The sequence below is a fragment of the Loxodonta africana genome, chromosome 22 (assembly GCF_030014295.1).
Source record: "Loxodonta africana isolate mLoxAfr1 chromosome 22, mLoxAfr1.hap2, whole genome shotgun sequence".
In the NCBI taxonomy this organism is placed as follows: Eukaryota; Metazoa; Chordata; class Mammalia; order Proboscidea; family Elephantidae; genus Loxodonta; species Loxodonta africana.
This window is the reverse complement of record NC_087363.1, coordinates 29021514-29039616: the sequence shown is the minus strand read 5'-3', so window position 1 is coordinate 29039616 and position 18103 is coordinate 29021514. Positions and strand designations below refer to the sequence as shown.

The 18103-nt window shown below is 41.5% G+C and overlaps 1 protein-coding gene across 4 annotated transcripts in view; it reads left to right on the top strand.

Annotated features, from left to right (window-relative positions):
• Positions 1-17239, top strand: part of ABHD5 (abhydrolase domain containing 5, lysophosphatidic acid acyltransferase) — a 66615-nt gene extending 49376 nt beyond the window's left edge. Inside the window, exons 6-8 of one of the 4 annotated variants that reach the window (XM_064274705.1) lie at positions 2-192; positions 960-1065; positions 13738-17239. In XM_064274705.1, coding sequence (XP_064130775.1) covers positions 2-192; positions 960-1036 — 268 coding nt within the window. In that variant the 3' untranslated portion in view covers positions 1037-1065; positions 13738-17239. Of the gene's footprint in view, position 1; positions 193-959; positions 4343-13737 lie in introns of those variants that run through there. The other 3 variants (XM_064274703.1, XM_064274707.1, XM_064274704.1) reach the window with 3 other exon arrangements.
• The last annotated feature ends 864 nt before the right edge of the window (positions 17240-18103 follow it).

Here is an 18103-nt window from a genome sequence, read left to right as displayed (position 1 = left end):
GTGGCGAGTCAGCTTTCAAAAATATGACTATTCCTTATGGATGGGCAAAAAGGCCAATGCTCCAGCGGATTGGTAAAATGCACACTGACATTCCAGTTTCGGTGATCTACGGCGCCCGATCCTGCATAGACGGCAATTCTGGCACCACCATCCAGTCATTACGCCCACATTCATACGTGAAGACGATAGTAAGTGCGTGGCATGGTTTTGGTGTTCAGTTGTAAATGAAGTCTGTCTTGTTTTCTTTGCCTTAATGAGGCTGCAGAAACCCTGGTGGCGTAGTGGTTAAGTGCTACAGCTGCTAACCAAGAGGTTGGCAGTTCAAATCCTCCAGGTGCTCCTTGGAAACTCTATGGGTCCTGTAGGGACTCTGTCTTATAGGGTCGCTATGAGTCGGAATCGACTTGACGACAAATGGGTTTGGTTTTTTGGTTTAATGAGGCTGCAGGTTGTCCCTGTGATTTCTGAGCTGTACCTACAGCCTCAGTCAGAGACTTGATACCTCATGTGATGGGGGCAAGGTCTGACCTACACTTCCAAACACGAATCTCCTTTCCTAAGGGCTTTTTCTGTCCCTAGAGCCTCCACATCTTAGGGCCGGGAGAGAGGAAGAGGGACTGGTTCGACAGGCCCTCGACCCGCCATGAAGGCAACCAGCTCCCACCTCACTCTGTTCAGTTTCTGTGTTGGTGCTGTCATTAGTGTTCAGTTTAGACAAGAGTGCTGTTTATTTTTGCATATTAACATTTTTTATTAAGCTTCAGTAGATTTTTCTATTTATTCTCAGATCTTTTAATTAATAGAAATAGAGTAGTTCTACAGATCAGTGTTGCTTATTCCTTTATATTATGCTTTATTGAAATGCACTGCTGTCACTGTTATGCCAAGTGTCTGCTTATATCACTGTGTTTTATTGAACGCGTGTGCTCACAGGCTGGCTGACTGTCTTTTCTCACCAGGCCATCCTTGGAGCAGGGCATTATGTGTACGCAGACCAACCGGAAGAGTTCAACCAGAAAGTAAAGGAGATCTGTGACACCGTGGACTGAGCATATGCAAGGCGTGGTAGGAAACCTGGTGACTGATACAATTCCTCAGCAATAATTTATAGTCTGCAATGAAGAGTAAGGCATACAAAGGAAGAACCAGGCAGTCTTCTTGACTGTACTTTGCACATGTTTTCTTAATGAAGTAACTTGCACATTTAAACCAGTTAGTGCCTTCTAGAAAAATGGCTTTCTCTTCTCCCACACAAAATTAAAATTTACGTAAAATACTCAACGGAATCTCCAAGACTAATAGCTTTAAATAAAAGGTTGTTTGTTCCTCCGATGTATTGAAAAATTGTAATTTTTCAACTGGAATGTTTTTTCATTTCTGTGTCACTTCGCTGTGTTGGGTACAGTGGGTACATTTCATATTGCAGTCTCTCTTGCCCATTTAAAGAAATGATTCCTGGGTCTCTTATATTGTATACTGTAAAGATGTACTTTATCTTCTTTGCATGTGTTCATCATGTCTAATAACTGGTGGTTAATCTAAATTCAGTGTGTTTTAATGTGAAAATTTGTCAGTACCTTAGAATGCTTCACTTCATTTTGCAAACTTAGTGACAAGACAGGTTTTCAGTAAAAAGCAGGAGTGTAATCTCTAGCATTACTTTCTCTGGTTTTCCTCATTCTGTATTACATTTTAAAAGTGATCTACCCTGACGTAATCTATGGCAACATAATTCCTTGGAACCATCTATGTGTGATATGATTCTGCTCTATGGAAACCTGACATTAATACTGCACTGATTCAAGTACTGAAGAACCTTGACTAAAAGTCTGTGCTTTTTCTCCCCTTAGTATTATTCTTTTACACGAGCCAAGATGCAACAAACAACAGATTTCCTCACTGAAGAGGTATTAAGACTGTTACTTTCCAGTAAGCCAAGTCATATGATACTTTCATTAACATCTCACTCTTGTAGATGGGTGCTAAAACTGGATTACATTTTTACCACTAAAATATAAAAATAGGTGGCACTAATACGTCTCAATAAAGCAGAGATGAAAGGTCACCTAGTTTTATTTTTAAAGAGTTTGATGTTGACTAAATCATTTACATACTTGAAGTTTTGTTACAAAATTCCATAAGGTATCACACTTGATCAAACTCTTTGCAGTAACTACTATCAAAAATACCACTTTCTTGCTGTTTTAAAACGAGGAAAACTTCCTGGAAACTGTGACAATAAGCTCCACATGGCAACTGGCTGCTGAGAAGGCCCTCCACAAAAGAAAATTGAATAGTACTCCACCAACGAGGCATCTTTGCCTTCTATTTTGCCTAACACTGCTTGTCTAGGAGAAAGCTGATTATGTAAATAAAAACGGTGAACCTAGAACAAATCATACTTTAATAGTTTTGGCTCTTTGGTCAGTTGGGAAATTTGTAGTTGTAGGGAAATGTAGTTCTAAGGAAATGTAAGGTCGTATCACTGTGATTAACTACCAGAAAGACTTACTTTGACGTTATCTCTCCTACGAAAGAATAGGTAGACTATACCAATACACAACGAACAGCTTCCCAATGAACAGTTTTTCTCACTTGTCAGGTTAAATAGGTTAGTGCAAGAAACTGACATGAGAGCCAAGAAGTGTTGTCAGAATTTCTCTACCTTGCAAGCAAAAATAGCCTTCATTTTTTAGTTAGTATCTTGGCTGACCAGATTCAGGCCTATCAGCAGTAGAAATAATTTGGGTGATATGTTTGTATTTTTGTTTGACACAGTCTCTGGTCTTTTTAATTACCCTTGGCTGGCGAATGACGGTTTTCATTTGTGCAGGAAGATTTCTGCACAGGAAACGTGACCCCAGCTCTTGGAGGGGTGTTACTTGGTTCACTTCATAAATGGGGTTTCTGACCACAGATGTGTCAAGTGATCAGGAAAGAAATGTACCCAGATATCCAGTGGAACTTATTTTCCTACCAACCGAATTGTATTTGAAAAAAACGTCGTAACTCTCTTTAAAAGTCACATTTTACTTTCGGCAACAGTGTAATTTTGTGAAGATTGAACCAGCAGAGAAGGTCACAATCTTCCAATTCCTGAAAATATGGCGGGTGCTAAATGTTTTCTATTACAGCATTTCATCTTTGCTAAGTGATGCACAATGTACTTTATTATACAGAATAAACTTTACTGTGATGGTGGTAACAAGATAGCTGTATAGTCTCTTGAGTCCTTAGTATGAGCCAGTCTGTTTATAGTTGTGGTTACAGCACCATGGGACCAGCAAGTGTTCAGTAAACCTCTGTTGGGTTTCTTTGGGAGTGTTGTCACATCCAGACTTGCCTTTAACCTGTGTCCATGCAGCCCCTAAACATCACCCACTTAGTATGATGTCTGATTTATTCCTTGTTCTTCCAGAACTAATTTTCAACAAAAGCTTGCCTGGAGTTGATTTCAGAATGTTATTTAGAAAACGCTTTTGAAACGTCTCCGTTGATATATATTTTTTATATTTAAAAGGTCATACTAATTCCCAATAGAACAAGCAGCTTTTTTTTCTGTATCAAGGTCATTGGAAAGAATAAACAAGAATAGCTCGAAGAACTCTAAAACAGAACAGTGGGGAAGGAGAGCCAACCCTGCTAGATATTTCAACATATTATCAACAGAAGTGACACAGTGGCTGCAACAGTGGGCTCAAACACATCAATAATTGTGAGGATGGCACAGGACCAGGCAACGTTTTGTTGTTATACACAAGGTCTCTGTGAGTTGGAGTGACTTGATGGCAACTAACAATTACAACAGAATAGAGAAATTCAAAGAATTTTGTATATTTAGCATCTCATTACCAAACCCAAATCCACTGCCATCAAGTCAATTCTGACTCATAGTGACCCTATCTATATGGACGAAATAGAACTGCCCCATAGGGTTTCCAAGGAGCAGTTGGTGGATTTGAACTGCTGACTTTTTGGTTAGCAGCCAAATGCTTAACCACTGCGCCACCAGAGCTCCAACATCTCATTGGTGGAGAAAAAAAGACTTCTAAAAAATGATGTCGGGACAAATGCAGTTAACCATGTGGAAAGTAAAATTGAATCCACTTCTCACACTGTACACAAAGATGAAATCCAAATGGATCAGAGACCCAGTTGCAAAGATGAAACCCTCTAGGTACTAGAAGAAAACATACACAAACTCCTTCATAATCTGGGAGAGGGAGAAGGAAGATTTCCTGTGACTAAAAATCCAGAAGCAATAAAAGGAAAAGTTCCTATCTTTGACTAAGTGGAAATAAGAGTTTTGAAAGGCAAGGAAAAAAAAAAAGGCAAAATTAAAGTATAAATAACAAACTGGCAAAAATATTTGAAACTTTTATCACAAAGGGCTAATATAGCCCAAATATATAAAGAATTTCTAAAATTTGAGAAGAACTTGAAAGAAAAACGAGCAAAAGGGTATGGGCAGTTCACGGAAAATAAAATACAAATGATCCTTCAACATATGAGGGGCATGCATAATAAGAGAACTGCAAATGAAAGCTACTCAGATACCATTTCTTACCTGTGAGACTGGGAAGAATCCATGTTTGACAATGTAGTCTGTTACAGGAGAAGCGGGCATTCTGCGAAGTACAGACACTGGTGGATGGAATGTATTACTAACTAGCAAAATTAAATACCCATTAATTCTTCAACCTCACTGTCATTTTTCCTTTTTTTAAATATTTTATTGTGTTTTTGGTGAAAGTTTACACAGCAACTAGGTTCCCATTTGACAATTTCCACACAAATTGTTCTGTGACATTAGTTTCATTTTTCACAATGTGTCAACATTCTCTTTAATTGTGTTCTGGTTGTTGCATTTCCAGTGCTCTAGTTTCCCTGGCCCCTTCTCATCTTTGCTTTAGACTAAATGTTGACCTTTTGGTCTCATACGGGTGGTTTTTTTAGTAGAGCACTGATTTTTCGGATGATATCCTTTATTTTCTGTGCCACTCTGCTATTTTGCTAAAAGGTGATCTCGGGATAGTTTCAGTTCAGCGTTTAAAGAGTTTCTCAGGGCAATAGGCTTAGGGAGTCGTCTGGTCTCAACTGGTCCAGTTAGTCTGGCCTTTTTAAGAATCTGAGTTTTGTTAACACATTTTTCTCCCATTCTATCCTGGACCATCTATTGTGACCCCAGTCAGAACAGCCAGTCTAGCCGGGTAGCATCTAGTTCTTCTGGTCTCAGGATAGATGAGGCCATGGCTCAGGTAGGCTGTCAGCCATGTAGACTTGTTTCTTCTCTGAGATTTTGGTTATCTTCTTAATCTTTTGCCCCGGCGAGGTAGAGACCAATAGCTGAATCTTAGCTGGCCGCTTCCAAGCTTTCAAGATCCCAGATGCTACTCACTTCTCTAGGATGCAAGAGAAGAACTTTGTGAACTATACTATGCCAGTTGACTGAATTGTCCCATGAGACTATGGTTCTATGCTTTCAAACCTAGAAAACCAATCTGAGAAGGCGTTGGGTTGTATCTGAGGCCCATCTGTAGTCTCACAATCCCACTTCTAATGATTTATCTGAGATGCACTGGGGCGAATAATGAAGGCTGTATGTCCAAAGATCTTCATTACAGCTCTATAACAGCTGAGAACTAGAGACCACCCAAATATACACTGATAGGGGATTTATGGAAGAAGCTATGCTGCATCTATACAGTGGAATCCTGCACAGCTGGATAAAGGAATGGGGACTATTTCTGTACACTGCTCTGGAGTGATCTCCAGGATATAGGAAGTGAAAATGTAAAGTGCAGAACAGGATGTATGGTGTACTAACAAATGTGCAAAAGAGACAAATGGAAAAAAATATGCATTTGTTAGTTTTTTTTTTTTTTTTAAGGATATACCAATAACTAGTAACAGTTCCCTGCCAGGGGTGGGGAGGAAATGGAGGAGCTGGGTAGGGATAGCAGCTAGATATGTATCTTGCTTTGTATGTTTTACTTTGGGACCTGTCAGTGTTTTCTGTAACTTTTTTAAAGCATGTCTTAAACTTAGTTATCAAATTGGTGACACAACTACACGTAAAGAATTATTTCAAGTAATTTTAAAGCCCAGCATTTTGTCTGCACTTTACTACTGGAATAATGTCCTACAGACCAAAGAATCAGGAAATCTTCAACTGCTTTCAATCGTTTTATTTTTAACAGTGAATGGTATTGGTGGTGTCAGTTTGAAATGTGTATGTGTGGCAAGGAAAATATTTACTTATGTCAGTGGAATTAAAAACCATGACTTTGAACATAAAAGAGACACAAAGCTAAAATCAAGCAAAAACCCTGTATTTTTATATTTGATTTGGAAATGCAAGTAAAGTCCTGTGATTTATTTTTCCTCTTTCTGAAAAGTGTGTATTACCTTATTTTGTCCACTGAAGAAGGGTAGAAGCAATCAACCCAGTAGTAAGGCCTCCTCCCCTCCATGATCCAGACTGTCCCACTAAAAGGATCCAGGGCTCCTTGGAGAAATGGTTGATTCCAGAACAGGCAAAGGACAAGATGAACCTAGAACACCTTGTGTCAGAAAGCAAGGAAGCAAAGTCAAGTCATGAAGGGGTTCTCATTGGCCACAGATGGGACAATTAGAGCATTAGAAAGAATAATGGATTGAAACGTGAAATGTTTAAAAATTCATGAGGTCATATGATTAAAAAAAATGGTCACCTTTGAAGATTACTAGGCCACCAACCCATTAATTTGAAAACTGCTAAAGGGAAGAATCAGACATTTATCCTGACTTCTTTGTGTATCAGGGTAACCTGATAAGGGGATTTTTTTCACGTAAGAATCATAGCTAAATACCAGAGAAACGATAAAATTAGGAAGTCACGATTTTGCCATTGCAATAAGAGGAGTCCCTGGATGGTGCAAACGGGTAAGGTTATCAGCTGCTAAACGAAAGGTTGGAGGTTTGAGTCCACCAAGAGGTGCTTTGGAAGAAAGACTTGGTGATCTACTTCCAAAAAATCAGCTGTTGAAAAACCTGTGGAACATGTTCTAATCTGACACGCGTGGGGTGGCCATGAGTCAGGGTTGATGCCACAGCCACTGGAATGAAATACTGGATCTAGCTTGCTAAAAGCATTATGTCCATGGGAAATATTTTACTGGATGGCTCAGGCTGATGCATCTGAACCCAGTGATCAATCTTAGCATTACTGAAAAAGGGATAAGCAGATACTACATACCTGTGATGTGTCACAGTACCAAGAACCCAACACCAGCCATGACAAATTATTGCTCCAAAGTAAATAAACAAAAATTAAACCTCAGTTTACTCAAGCCTGGTTTGAAAAAACACAGGGGATTGAAGAACATGTTAAAACAACGTGCTACGTGCAGAATGCGAGAAGTTCCTTAGGAATTCTTCAGACTGAAGGTATAAAATAAAGGTGGTGATGGTGACAGGACTCAAAGATTGGAGAGACTTAAAGGACCTTGAGTAAAATCAACTTAAAAAGACATTATTGAGACAGAGAAAAAACTAAATTAGACTGAGTGTCATGATATTAAGGAATTATTAATTTTGTTGGGTGAAATAATGGTATAGTGACTACGTTTGTTTGTTTTTAAAGCCCTTATCATAGTAAATACATAGTAAAATATTGAAGGTTAAAATTATGACTGGTATTTACCTGAAAATACCCCAGAAGAAAAAAAAAAGGCAGGGGACAGAAATAGGTGAAATAAGAACAGGAGAATTTTGTTCGTTGAAGCTGGGCGATGGATACATGGGGGTGTAATGTAGGAATTTATTGTTCTATTTCCTCTGTTTTTATGCAAGTTTGCAAATTGCCATAATTGGAACTTAAAGGATAAAAGAGAATGTGAAAAGAAAGACAAGTGACTACTGGTAGAGGCAACTTTTCCCAGGAGTTTCCCTGAAAAGAAGGGCAGACAAATCGGGTACTATCTGGAGGAGGAAGCAAGGTCAAGAGCAGCTTTGTTTGCTTGTCTTTTAAGATGGAAGAAATAATCTTACATTTGTAAGCCAGTGAATAACCCAGCAGAGAAAGGGGGAAAATGATGATGCAAGAGAAAATGGTGGAGTGATGTATCACCAAGGTTAAGGGCAAATAGTGGCTGCAACAAAGGGCTCAAAGATAACAACAACTGTGAGGATGGCGAAGGACTGAGCAGTGTTGCGTTCTGTTATACATGGGGTCGCTGTGAGTTAGCACTGACTCAACAGGGAAGACTCCGAGACCTTCCCTTTTTAATCTGCTGGGTGGCTTAGAATTCCACGTAACAGTAAGGGTTATCTGGTTTCTAATGTGTTTTCAGGGAGAGAGGCCGAGCAGCCAAAAGACAGACAGAGATTAAGGGAGAGATTATATCCAGACTGTTCCCTCCTTTCCAGGATTCCCCCTCACTTTGCAGCAGCTAAGGTCCCTATGACTCTTCTGGCCAGCAAGACTGCTGGTTTTCTGCCAGAGTCCTAGACTGTTTCCCACATCACAGCCTTGGGTTGTGGCCTTCCCTCAGGCTAAAAACTGTAAAAGTGCTGTCTTCTATTCCAAGGATCAATACCCTCTCCTGATCTACTTTCTTTTGTTCATTCTCCGGCACTCCAGGTTTGTCGTTCCTTCTATATTGTCCAGTTTATAGTTACCGATGGCGGGTTGAAGAGCCCTGGCGGTGCAGCGTTCAAAGCACTTGGCTGTCAACCGAAAGTTCGGCGGTTCAAACCCACCAGTCTGCTTCTGTAAAGATTTACAGCCTTGGAAACCCTATGGGGCAGTTCTCCCTGTCCTTTAGGGTCATTATGAGTCGGAATCAACTAGACAGCAATGGATTTGATTTTTTTTTTTTTTTTTTAAACAGTGAGTTGACCCCCAGCAGGATCTTACACAGCTGCACCGGAAGCAGATCAAACTTTAGGAATCACTATTTTCTAGTGCTCCTTTTGTAGAAGCCTGAGACTTAGCTAAGAAGAGGCTTGCCTTGCTGAAAGCATGCTTGTGTCTTATTTCTATATTTACTTTGCTTCCCATCAGCCTACAGTGACCACAGATAGCAATCTATAGATGTTCCACTGTATTTCATAACTGTGAGAATTCGCCAATACAGGAAAAGTGGTGTGGTATCTGTACTGCTTTTAGATAATGAGGCCCCAAACTTAGCTGAGATGAAAACCAAATATAGCTTGCAGTCGATAGCTCATCTGGAAACTGCCATTTCTGTCTCATCTATCTAAAGCAGCTTCCTTTTTAATTTCTTCTGTCTTTAGCTTTTGCTGGCCTCACAGGTATTGCTTCCCCTGCACACCATTTTGTTGCAACATTTTGTTGGTTCACTGTCCCTGAGGCCTCTGCTGTCTCTGGGATTGTGTTACTACTAACCCTTCTGGGTAGAGTCATGCTGGTTCATTATCATCTCACTGCCCTAATGCTGTAAATTTTTATTGAGCCAACAAAAGCAAAATAATTAAATTCCTGAAACGTGCCAAATTCTCTTTAACAAGCCAAGAAAATAAGATTCTAACAACTTCAGACAGTGTCCCTGGGTGGTGCAAACGTTAATGCACTTAGCTGCTAACCAAAGGGTCAGGTTTGCGTCCACCCAGAGGCACCTCAGAAGATAGACCTGGCAATCCACTCACAACAAACTAGCCATTGAAAACCCTGTGGAGCACAGTTCTCTGACACACATGTACTCACCATGAGTGGGAGTGGACTTGAAAGGCAACTGGTTTTTTTTAAAAACAACCTCAGAGAGTAAGGTAAAAAAAAAAAAAAAAAGAACTTGAATATTCTACATTACTCAGAACCCCAGGGCACTGACTATAGGATAAGATTGGTGAACAGGTCTGGAAGTCAGCAGAAGTCTTGAGGGATGAATGTTTTAAAACTTCTGCATTGCTAATGTGAACTACTCATGGTTCCCTAAAAGTAGCCCAGAAATAACCCTACAGGGAGATGCTCTGGGTCGCTTCCTCAGCTTCAATTTCCAATGCTGCTAAAGAAGGAATTTGAAAATAATGAAGTGACACTAATAAGGGGTTTACTTACTGGGTAGTAAGTAAACTGAGGAAGTAGACTCTGGAATTCCAAGAATCCCAGTCCTGTGAATGGCTGCTCTGACATCTGCCACATTGCTCATTAATCTTTGGCCTGTGGGGGCAGAAGCCAACCATTAAGTAAGTCAGGTGTCACACACATAACTACTGAGCAGCCTCCACTATCAGAGACACAGATGAGAATAAGGGAAAAGGAAGAAGGCCTGAGTGTCCAAAACAGATGTCAGCAAGTCTTGCACAAAAAGCCAGTGCACGTCCTAGTTGTAGAGAAGACTCCGAGACCTTCCCTTTTTAATCTGCTGGGTGGCTTAGAATTCCACATAACAGTAAGGGTTATCTGGTTTCTAATGTGTTTTCTGGGAGAGAGGCCGAGCAGCCAAGATCAGCAAAGAATAAGCTGGTTCATTTTAAAACAGCCACGAACTTTTTAACTTTTCAGGGCAACTCTAACTGTAATGGCCTGGGACAGAGCTTCCAAGAGATCCAATCTTGTGAGAAATCAGTAGGCCCCCTCCCTGATGATGACTGGGGTTAAAGGGATACACAACAGCAGTGACCTCATGATGAGTTTGGAAGAGAATATACAATTGGCAGCTTTGTGTGTTGGTGGAGTGAAATGAAGGTCATCTCAAATGACTGGAGGAAAATGGTGTCCTGTAGATGAAGATGGGGTAGCTGATCAGAGTGTGAGAGCTTGCACTTTTACAAAAGATGTCACAAATACCTTACTTCATCCTTACTGCATGTTCTGTGTACCCATCTTAGTCATCAAGTGCTGCTGTAACAGAAATGCCACAAGTGAATGCCTTTAACAAGGAGAAATTTACTCTCTCACAGTCTAGTAGGTTCTAAGTCCAAATTCAGGCTGTCAGCTCCAACAGAAGGCTTTCTGTCTCTCTTGCCTCTGGAAGAAGGTCCTTGTCATCAATCTTCCCCTGGTCAAGGAGCTTCTCCACCCAGGGACCCTGGGTCCAAAGGATGTGCTCTGTTCCTGGCGCTGCTTTCTTGGTGATACGGGGTCCGTATGTCTCTCTGCTTGCTTCTCTCTTTTATATCTCAAAAGAGATTGGCTGAAGACACTATCTAATCTTGTAGATCTCATCAATATAACTGCTGCTAATCCATCTCATTAACATCATAGTGACAGGATTTACAACACATAGGGAAATCACATCAGATGACAAAGTGGTAGACAATCATACAGTACTAGGAATTATAACCTAGTCGAGTTGACATATATATTAGAGAGACACAATTGAATCCATGGTAGTACCTCATATGATTTTGGATTTCATCCTAAGGGCCACATATGGATGTGAAAGTGTAAAGGGGAGAGTAGTGATGGAACCAGATACGCTTGAAAGGAAGCTGCAAAAACAATCTCCGTTTTACAAAGGAGGAAAACGAAGCCCAGAGAGGTTAAGTGACTTTCCCAAGATCATGCATGCAGCTTAGTGGTCAGCCAGGACATTGGAACTAAAATAGTTTTAATCCCTTTCGAGTTCTTTTATTTGGGCTTCCTTCTGCATGGTGTTGCCAAATATTATAAATAATAGTGTTGGGTTTGCTTGCCATATGTTAGTGTGGGCAGGATCTTTGCAGAAGATCACAGACAAGACAAAGATAGCTAACTTGGTTGTCTAGCCAAGTTTTGACTGAGATCTCACAGAGTTACCAGCTCCTTAAACCAACCAGTTGCAGTTGAGTCAATTCCAACTCATGGCAACCCCATGTGTATCAGAGTAGATGTGTGTTACATAGGGTTTTCAGTGGCTGATTTTTCTGAAGTAGATCACTAGGCCTTCCTGCTGAGGAACCTCTGGCTAGACTCGAACCTCCAACCTTTTGGTTAGCAGCTGAGAACGTAACTATTTGTACCACTCGGAACCTACACAAGACAGAATTAGTTATGATCAGAATGATGACAAGTTACTATGACAGAAGGTGCTCACACAAATGTTGAAAGAATGCAGACCAGCACTGTATTCAATGCTACAGAGAATCCAGTGAAGAAAATGAAAAAGGTATGGACACTTTTACTGGGCCATAAGCTATTTGGAAGCCAATTTCTGTCTGTTGTTCATTGTGTACTTTTGTTAACTACGCCTACTCCTTATTTATGGACTATCTTGTTATCCGACATTTTGTATTTCTGACAATAGTAAAAGATCTACTATCCAACCATTTTGCACATTAATGACATACGCATGACAATAATGAATACTGAGGTGCGAGATGAGAATAATGCTGGCTGTGATGGTTGAGGTCATGTGTCAGCTTGGTTGGGCCATGATTCTCAGTGGTTTGGCAGTTATTAATGATGTAGTCATCCTCTGTTTTGTGATCTGATGGGGTCATCCTCCATTTTTGCATAACACCAATTTTCAGATACCGACCTGGTCTTTGGAACCTAACCATGTCAACAAGTGACAAGTGAGTAAAAAAAAAAAAAAATAGAGTAAGGAAAACATATTATATTGTTGCACAGGGAGAGAGATTGCATCTGGCTTGCATCCAGCCTACCTCTGGCCTGCATCTGACTGTGGGGAGTCAGAAAAGCTGAAACAGGAGGTAGCATTTGTACTGAGATGCTAGGACGCTGGTGCTTAAATTCTGTTCATCTTCCATAAGAACTAACATTGATGGAACATTTACTATGTGCTCTGAGCTTTGCAGCATTCTTTTATTTAATCCTCATAACAACCCTGTCGGGGAAGATACTGTTATTTTACTAGGAGGAAACTGAGGCTCAGAGAGTTAACTTATTGGAGCAGACACTGTTCATCACTGCCCAGATGACCTTTGCGGGTGCAATGTGGTAGCAATAGCGTCAGACCTCAACTAACTTCAGGGAGAATAAGAATTCAGCATCAGTATCAGCATCAGCCCAAATCTGATTCCTTTGAAGTGGAGGTCAGACATACTTCCACTCTCCAGCCTTTTTACCAATTCTGGCACCAGCCGTCCTCCCCATGTCCCATCCCCTCAGGATAGGCCTCCTCTTGGACCTTAAGACAGGCCTCTACTCAACCCCCCTCAGGAAAGGCCTCCTCTCAGCCCCTGCCCTGCTTGGGCAAGTGTTACAACTCTTTTAGCTCTGGTGACAAGCACCCGAGGAACCTCACTTCACCAGCAGGCCCCTTGCCCAAAGGCATTCAGCTCTATTGCTCCATGGGCTGGCAAGACCACAGCAGCCACCTTGCTCTGTGAACCAGGAAGCCCACCGCACCATCTAATGCTGGTCTCCTGGTTCTGCTGCCTCTGATCCAATGTGACAGTTCTCTCTGTCTCCCAGATCTAGTATGTTCTCAGCACAGGGACCCTGGGTCCACAGATGTGCTCCACTCCAGCTCTTCTTCTTGATGGTAGCAAGGTCCCTCCTCAACCTCTGTGGGAAAGCTGTTCATATATGCAAGTGATTTAATCCTATTGGGTGGATCTTACGTACCTATTTGCATAATAACTGACCAATCCCCTCGCTGGACTAAACCGGCCAATCCCCTTGCAAGTGGCTCCATCTATTTGCATAATAACTGACATTTTCTGCTGGCAGGGACTGGCTTCTTTGCTGGGCAAAATTAACAAGCTTCTCCAAAGGACCATGGCAACTGTAACAAGGGGACCTGTAACAACTCCTCAAAGCTGTTTTCTTTTCTCCCTTTTTCACAGAACCAAAGCAAAAGCCCACATGAAGGAATTCATTTCACCATATGAGTCAGCTCCTGCAGGCATTGGCTGCCAACTGGTTCGCACCTACCTTTCTGCAGAGGCCTGCTCTTGGCTGAAGGGAGCCCCCCTACCTGGAGATGTAATACAGAAGACAGTCAAGGAAGCCTCCAGCTAACAAAGAGAGAATATGCAACTAGCTGATAAGAGACATGAATATTGAATTTCCTGGATCTACCTTCTACCTAACAGACATTCCAGAAAGGGAGACTATTTTTATTCTAATGGAGAATAGAAACAAATACCTTTTTTTTTTTTTTAAGGAAATAGATGCTGAGCAGTGATAGTGGGAAGAAGTCACACATACACATCTCTTAGTAGTCTGTCTTTTTAACTGAGGGTATACCTTCTGTGGGAGAGTGAACAATGCCCTCCCCCACAAAGACATTCGCATCCTAATCCCTGGAAATTGTGAATATGTTGCTTTACATGGAAAAGGGGAATTAAGTTTCCTAATCAGCTGACCTAACGGGGAGATTATCCTAGATTATCTGGATGGACCAATGTAATCACAGGGTCCTTAAATATGGAGGAGTGAGGCAGAAGAGTCAATGATGTGATGTGATGTGATGTGATGTGGTGATGTGATGTGATGTGATGTGACGTGACATGGTGATGTGATGTGACGTGATGTGACGTGATGTGATGTGAGAAAGACTTGACCTGACATTGCTGACTGTGAAAATGGAGGAAGGAGGGCCGCAAACCAAGGAATGCAGGCAGCTTCTAGAAGCTGGAGAAGGCATGGAATGAATTCCTGAGAACTTCCAGAATGGAATGGAGCTATGCCAACATCTTGATTTTGGCCCAGTGAGACCCATTGTAGTCCTCTGACCTCCAGAACTGTAAGATAATAGATTTGTATAGTTTTAAGCCACTAAACTTGTGGTAATTCATTACAACAGCAGTTACAACTATTACACCCTTAGTTAAAAAGACAGTCTCTCAAATAATGTGAAATCAAAGCCACAATAAACAAAAACCCTAAAATAAAGAAGTTTAAATTCAGCTATATACAATTTATAAAAGAAAAAAATGAAACAAATTGTGAAGGGTTATTTATTCTTTCAAAAGTGTGTGTTTTGCATTCACTGTGTGCTGGGCATCGAGCTAACAAAAAGTGAGCAGAACTGACACACCTTGTCCTCATGGCGTTTAAAGTTGGGACGGGGGAGGGGGAGCAGTTGAAAACATTTAAATTGGAAATAAGTTAGATAATTGTAATTCTCAATAAATGCTATGAAGGGTGCTGAGATTGATATTATGTGCCAGGTGGCTGGGGAACCCATGGGAAGTGAGATTGAAGCAGATAATGAACAGCTGAGGGAAAAAAGGCCACCCTATTCAGAAAAGGGCCATGGAGGGTGTTAAGAATTGAATTGTGTCCCCTAGAAAGGTATGTAGAAGTCCTAACCCCAGTACTTATGAATGTGACCTTGTTTGGAAATAAGTTCTTTGCAGATGGTATCAGTTCAGCTAACAGGAAGTCCTCCTGGAGTAGGGTGGATCCTAATCTAATCTTGAGTGGTATCCTTCTGTCTTAGTTATATAGGGCTGCTATAACAGAAATACCACAAATGGATGGCTTTAACAAAGAGAAATTTATTCTCTTACAGTTTAGGAGGTTAGAAGTCCGAATTCAGAGTGCCAGCTTCAGAGAAAGGCTTTCTTTGTAGGTTCTGAGGGAAGGCCTTCGTCATCAATCTTCCCCTAGTCTAGGAGCATCTCAGCACAGGGACCCCAGGTCCAAAGGATGCACACTGTTCCCAGCTCTGCTTTCTTGGTTGTAGGAGGTCCCCCTGTCTTTCTGTTCACTTCTTTCTTTTATATCTCCAAAGAGATTGACTCAAGACACAACCTAATCTTACAGATTGAGCCCTACCTCATTAACATAACTGCCGCTAATCCCACCTCATTGACGTTATAGAGGTAGGATTTACAACACATAGGAAAATCACGCGTGGTGATAAAACAGTGGACAATCACACAATACTGGGAATCATGGCCTAGCCAAGTTGACATACATTTTTGGGGGACACAATTCAATCCCTAACACCTTATAAAGGAGGAGAAGAGACACAGAGAAGGCAGCCAGTGAAGACAGAGGCCGACTGGAAGGATCTACAAGCTAAAGGACACTAAGGATAGCCAGCTGTTACAGGAAGCTAAGAGAGAGGCATGAAACAGATTCTCCCTCAGAGCCCTCAGAAGGGATCAACATGGCCAGTGCCCTACTTTCAGACTCCCAGCCCTGTGAGACAATAAATTCTGCCTTTATAAGCCACCCGGTTTGTGGTACTTTGTTATGACAGCCCTACCACACACCAGTACAGAGGGAACTGTTACGGGGAAATATTGACCGACAGCCCCAGCAGCTGTCCCCTTAGATCTACTTTTGCATTCCTGCTGAGGGCATGCTTACCCCAGACTGCTCCCAGCCAGTAACTGAGCATGGTGGACATACTAGAATCAGGCCATTCCTGCCAAATTCAGGACTCCTCTAATGGGCGACTTTGGCTTGGGGACTCCCCAGCAGCCTGGCAGGAGCTTTCCTGGAACTGCACTGCTGTCTGAGACCTTTCTTGTTCAGACCTCTTTCCTTCCCTCTCTCCTTTTACGTGTCATCTCACCCTTCTTACTTGTGCTCCCTCCCTTCTAGCCTTCACAGGTGTTTTCCCCAACAAATCTCTTGCACATTTATTGTGTGTCACAAATTTCGCAGTTTAAAACCACACACATTTATTATCTCACAGTTTCTGTGGGTCAAGGATCCAGGCATGACTTAGCTGGGTTCTCTGCTCAGGGTCTTTTATGAGGCTGCAACCAAGGTGGTGGCCAGGGTGGAGTCTCATCTGAAAACCTGACTGGGGAGGATCTGCTTTCCAAGCTCACGTGGTTGTTGGTGGGATTCAGTTCCTTGGGCATGTTGGACTGAGCACCTTGGTTCCTAGTTCTTTGCCATGTGGGCATCCACAGCATGGTTACTTGCGTCGTTAATGTGTGTAAGCTGAGAAGGCAGTGGAGAGAATTGGCAAGCATGACAGAAGTAATAATCTTATATAAGGTAACCACAAAAGTGATATTCCATCACATTTATGTATTCTGTTGGTTAGAAGGAAGCCATGAATCCCACTCCACAGTCAAGGGGAGAGGATTACATAAAGGTGTGGAATACCAGGAGGTAGAAATCATGGGGGGCAACTTAGTGCCTACTCCCCACACATGCACTCGTGATGGGGTCTGTCAGGTATGGGAGACTTAGTGATACACTCAGTTTATATAAATCCTCACCCATTCTTCCTATAGCAGAGTAAATGTTATCCTTTGCTAATTCCTGCTTGCCAATAATACCAGTGACTGATTTCAATATTACAATCCTATAATCAATATTTGCTGAATGAATGTATCGATTTCCTGCAAATAAAAGCAGTTTTGAAAAACAGTTTGGTGCCATTAAGAGGTTACTTTTCATCTGCATTATAAAACTGATTTGGCAGCTTTGCATATTAAAAGGACAAAGTTTCGAGCCACATGCAACATTTAGAAAAAAAGAGCTTAAACGTTCCAGAGCAAAATTTTCCCCAGGATACCCTTGTGTTTGCCTTTCACATCTGGACCGCTGTCATAGTCCTGCCATCTGCAGCCATTTACATTTAAATCACGTTTCTCTTTTGAAGAAACTCAAGCAAATACAGTACTTCCTTTTAAATGTCCTTTACCCACGGGGGAAACCATGTATAGATGCTTTTCCACAACCATACTGGCACACATTTGAAAATACTCTGCGTACATGAGCAACGGCTGCATGATATTAAGCCCCTCCATTAATGTCTTTAAGATGATATTCTTGAGAATTGGTTTATTAATGCTGTTACAATTATTTCTTGGTACAAAAGTCAGGCCAATGCTCATCCTGCAAAGTCATATCAGAGAGGAAGTCTGGGTTCTTGGTTCTGCTTTGCCACAAATGAGCTGAGTGGCCTTGGTAGTCACACTCACTCTCTGCACCACAGTTTTCTCGTTTTCGGAATGATGGGTTTGGATGAATTTCTCTAATTTACTTAGGGATTTACCGCATTGGGCAAATCTGCTGCAAAAGACCTCTTTAAAGTGCCTGACTCAGATTCATATAGCATAGATGGATCAAAAGGGGTCAGGGTGAGACAAGAAGAAATGGTAGGGACTAGGGTTAGGAAGGCATTGCCTCGTTCACCCACCTGTGTAAATGGCACACCCTGGAGTTGTGCAGTGCACAGACTGCACAACCACACATGGAAGTCCTGAGGGTAAGATAAAAAGAACACAAACC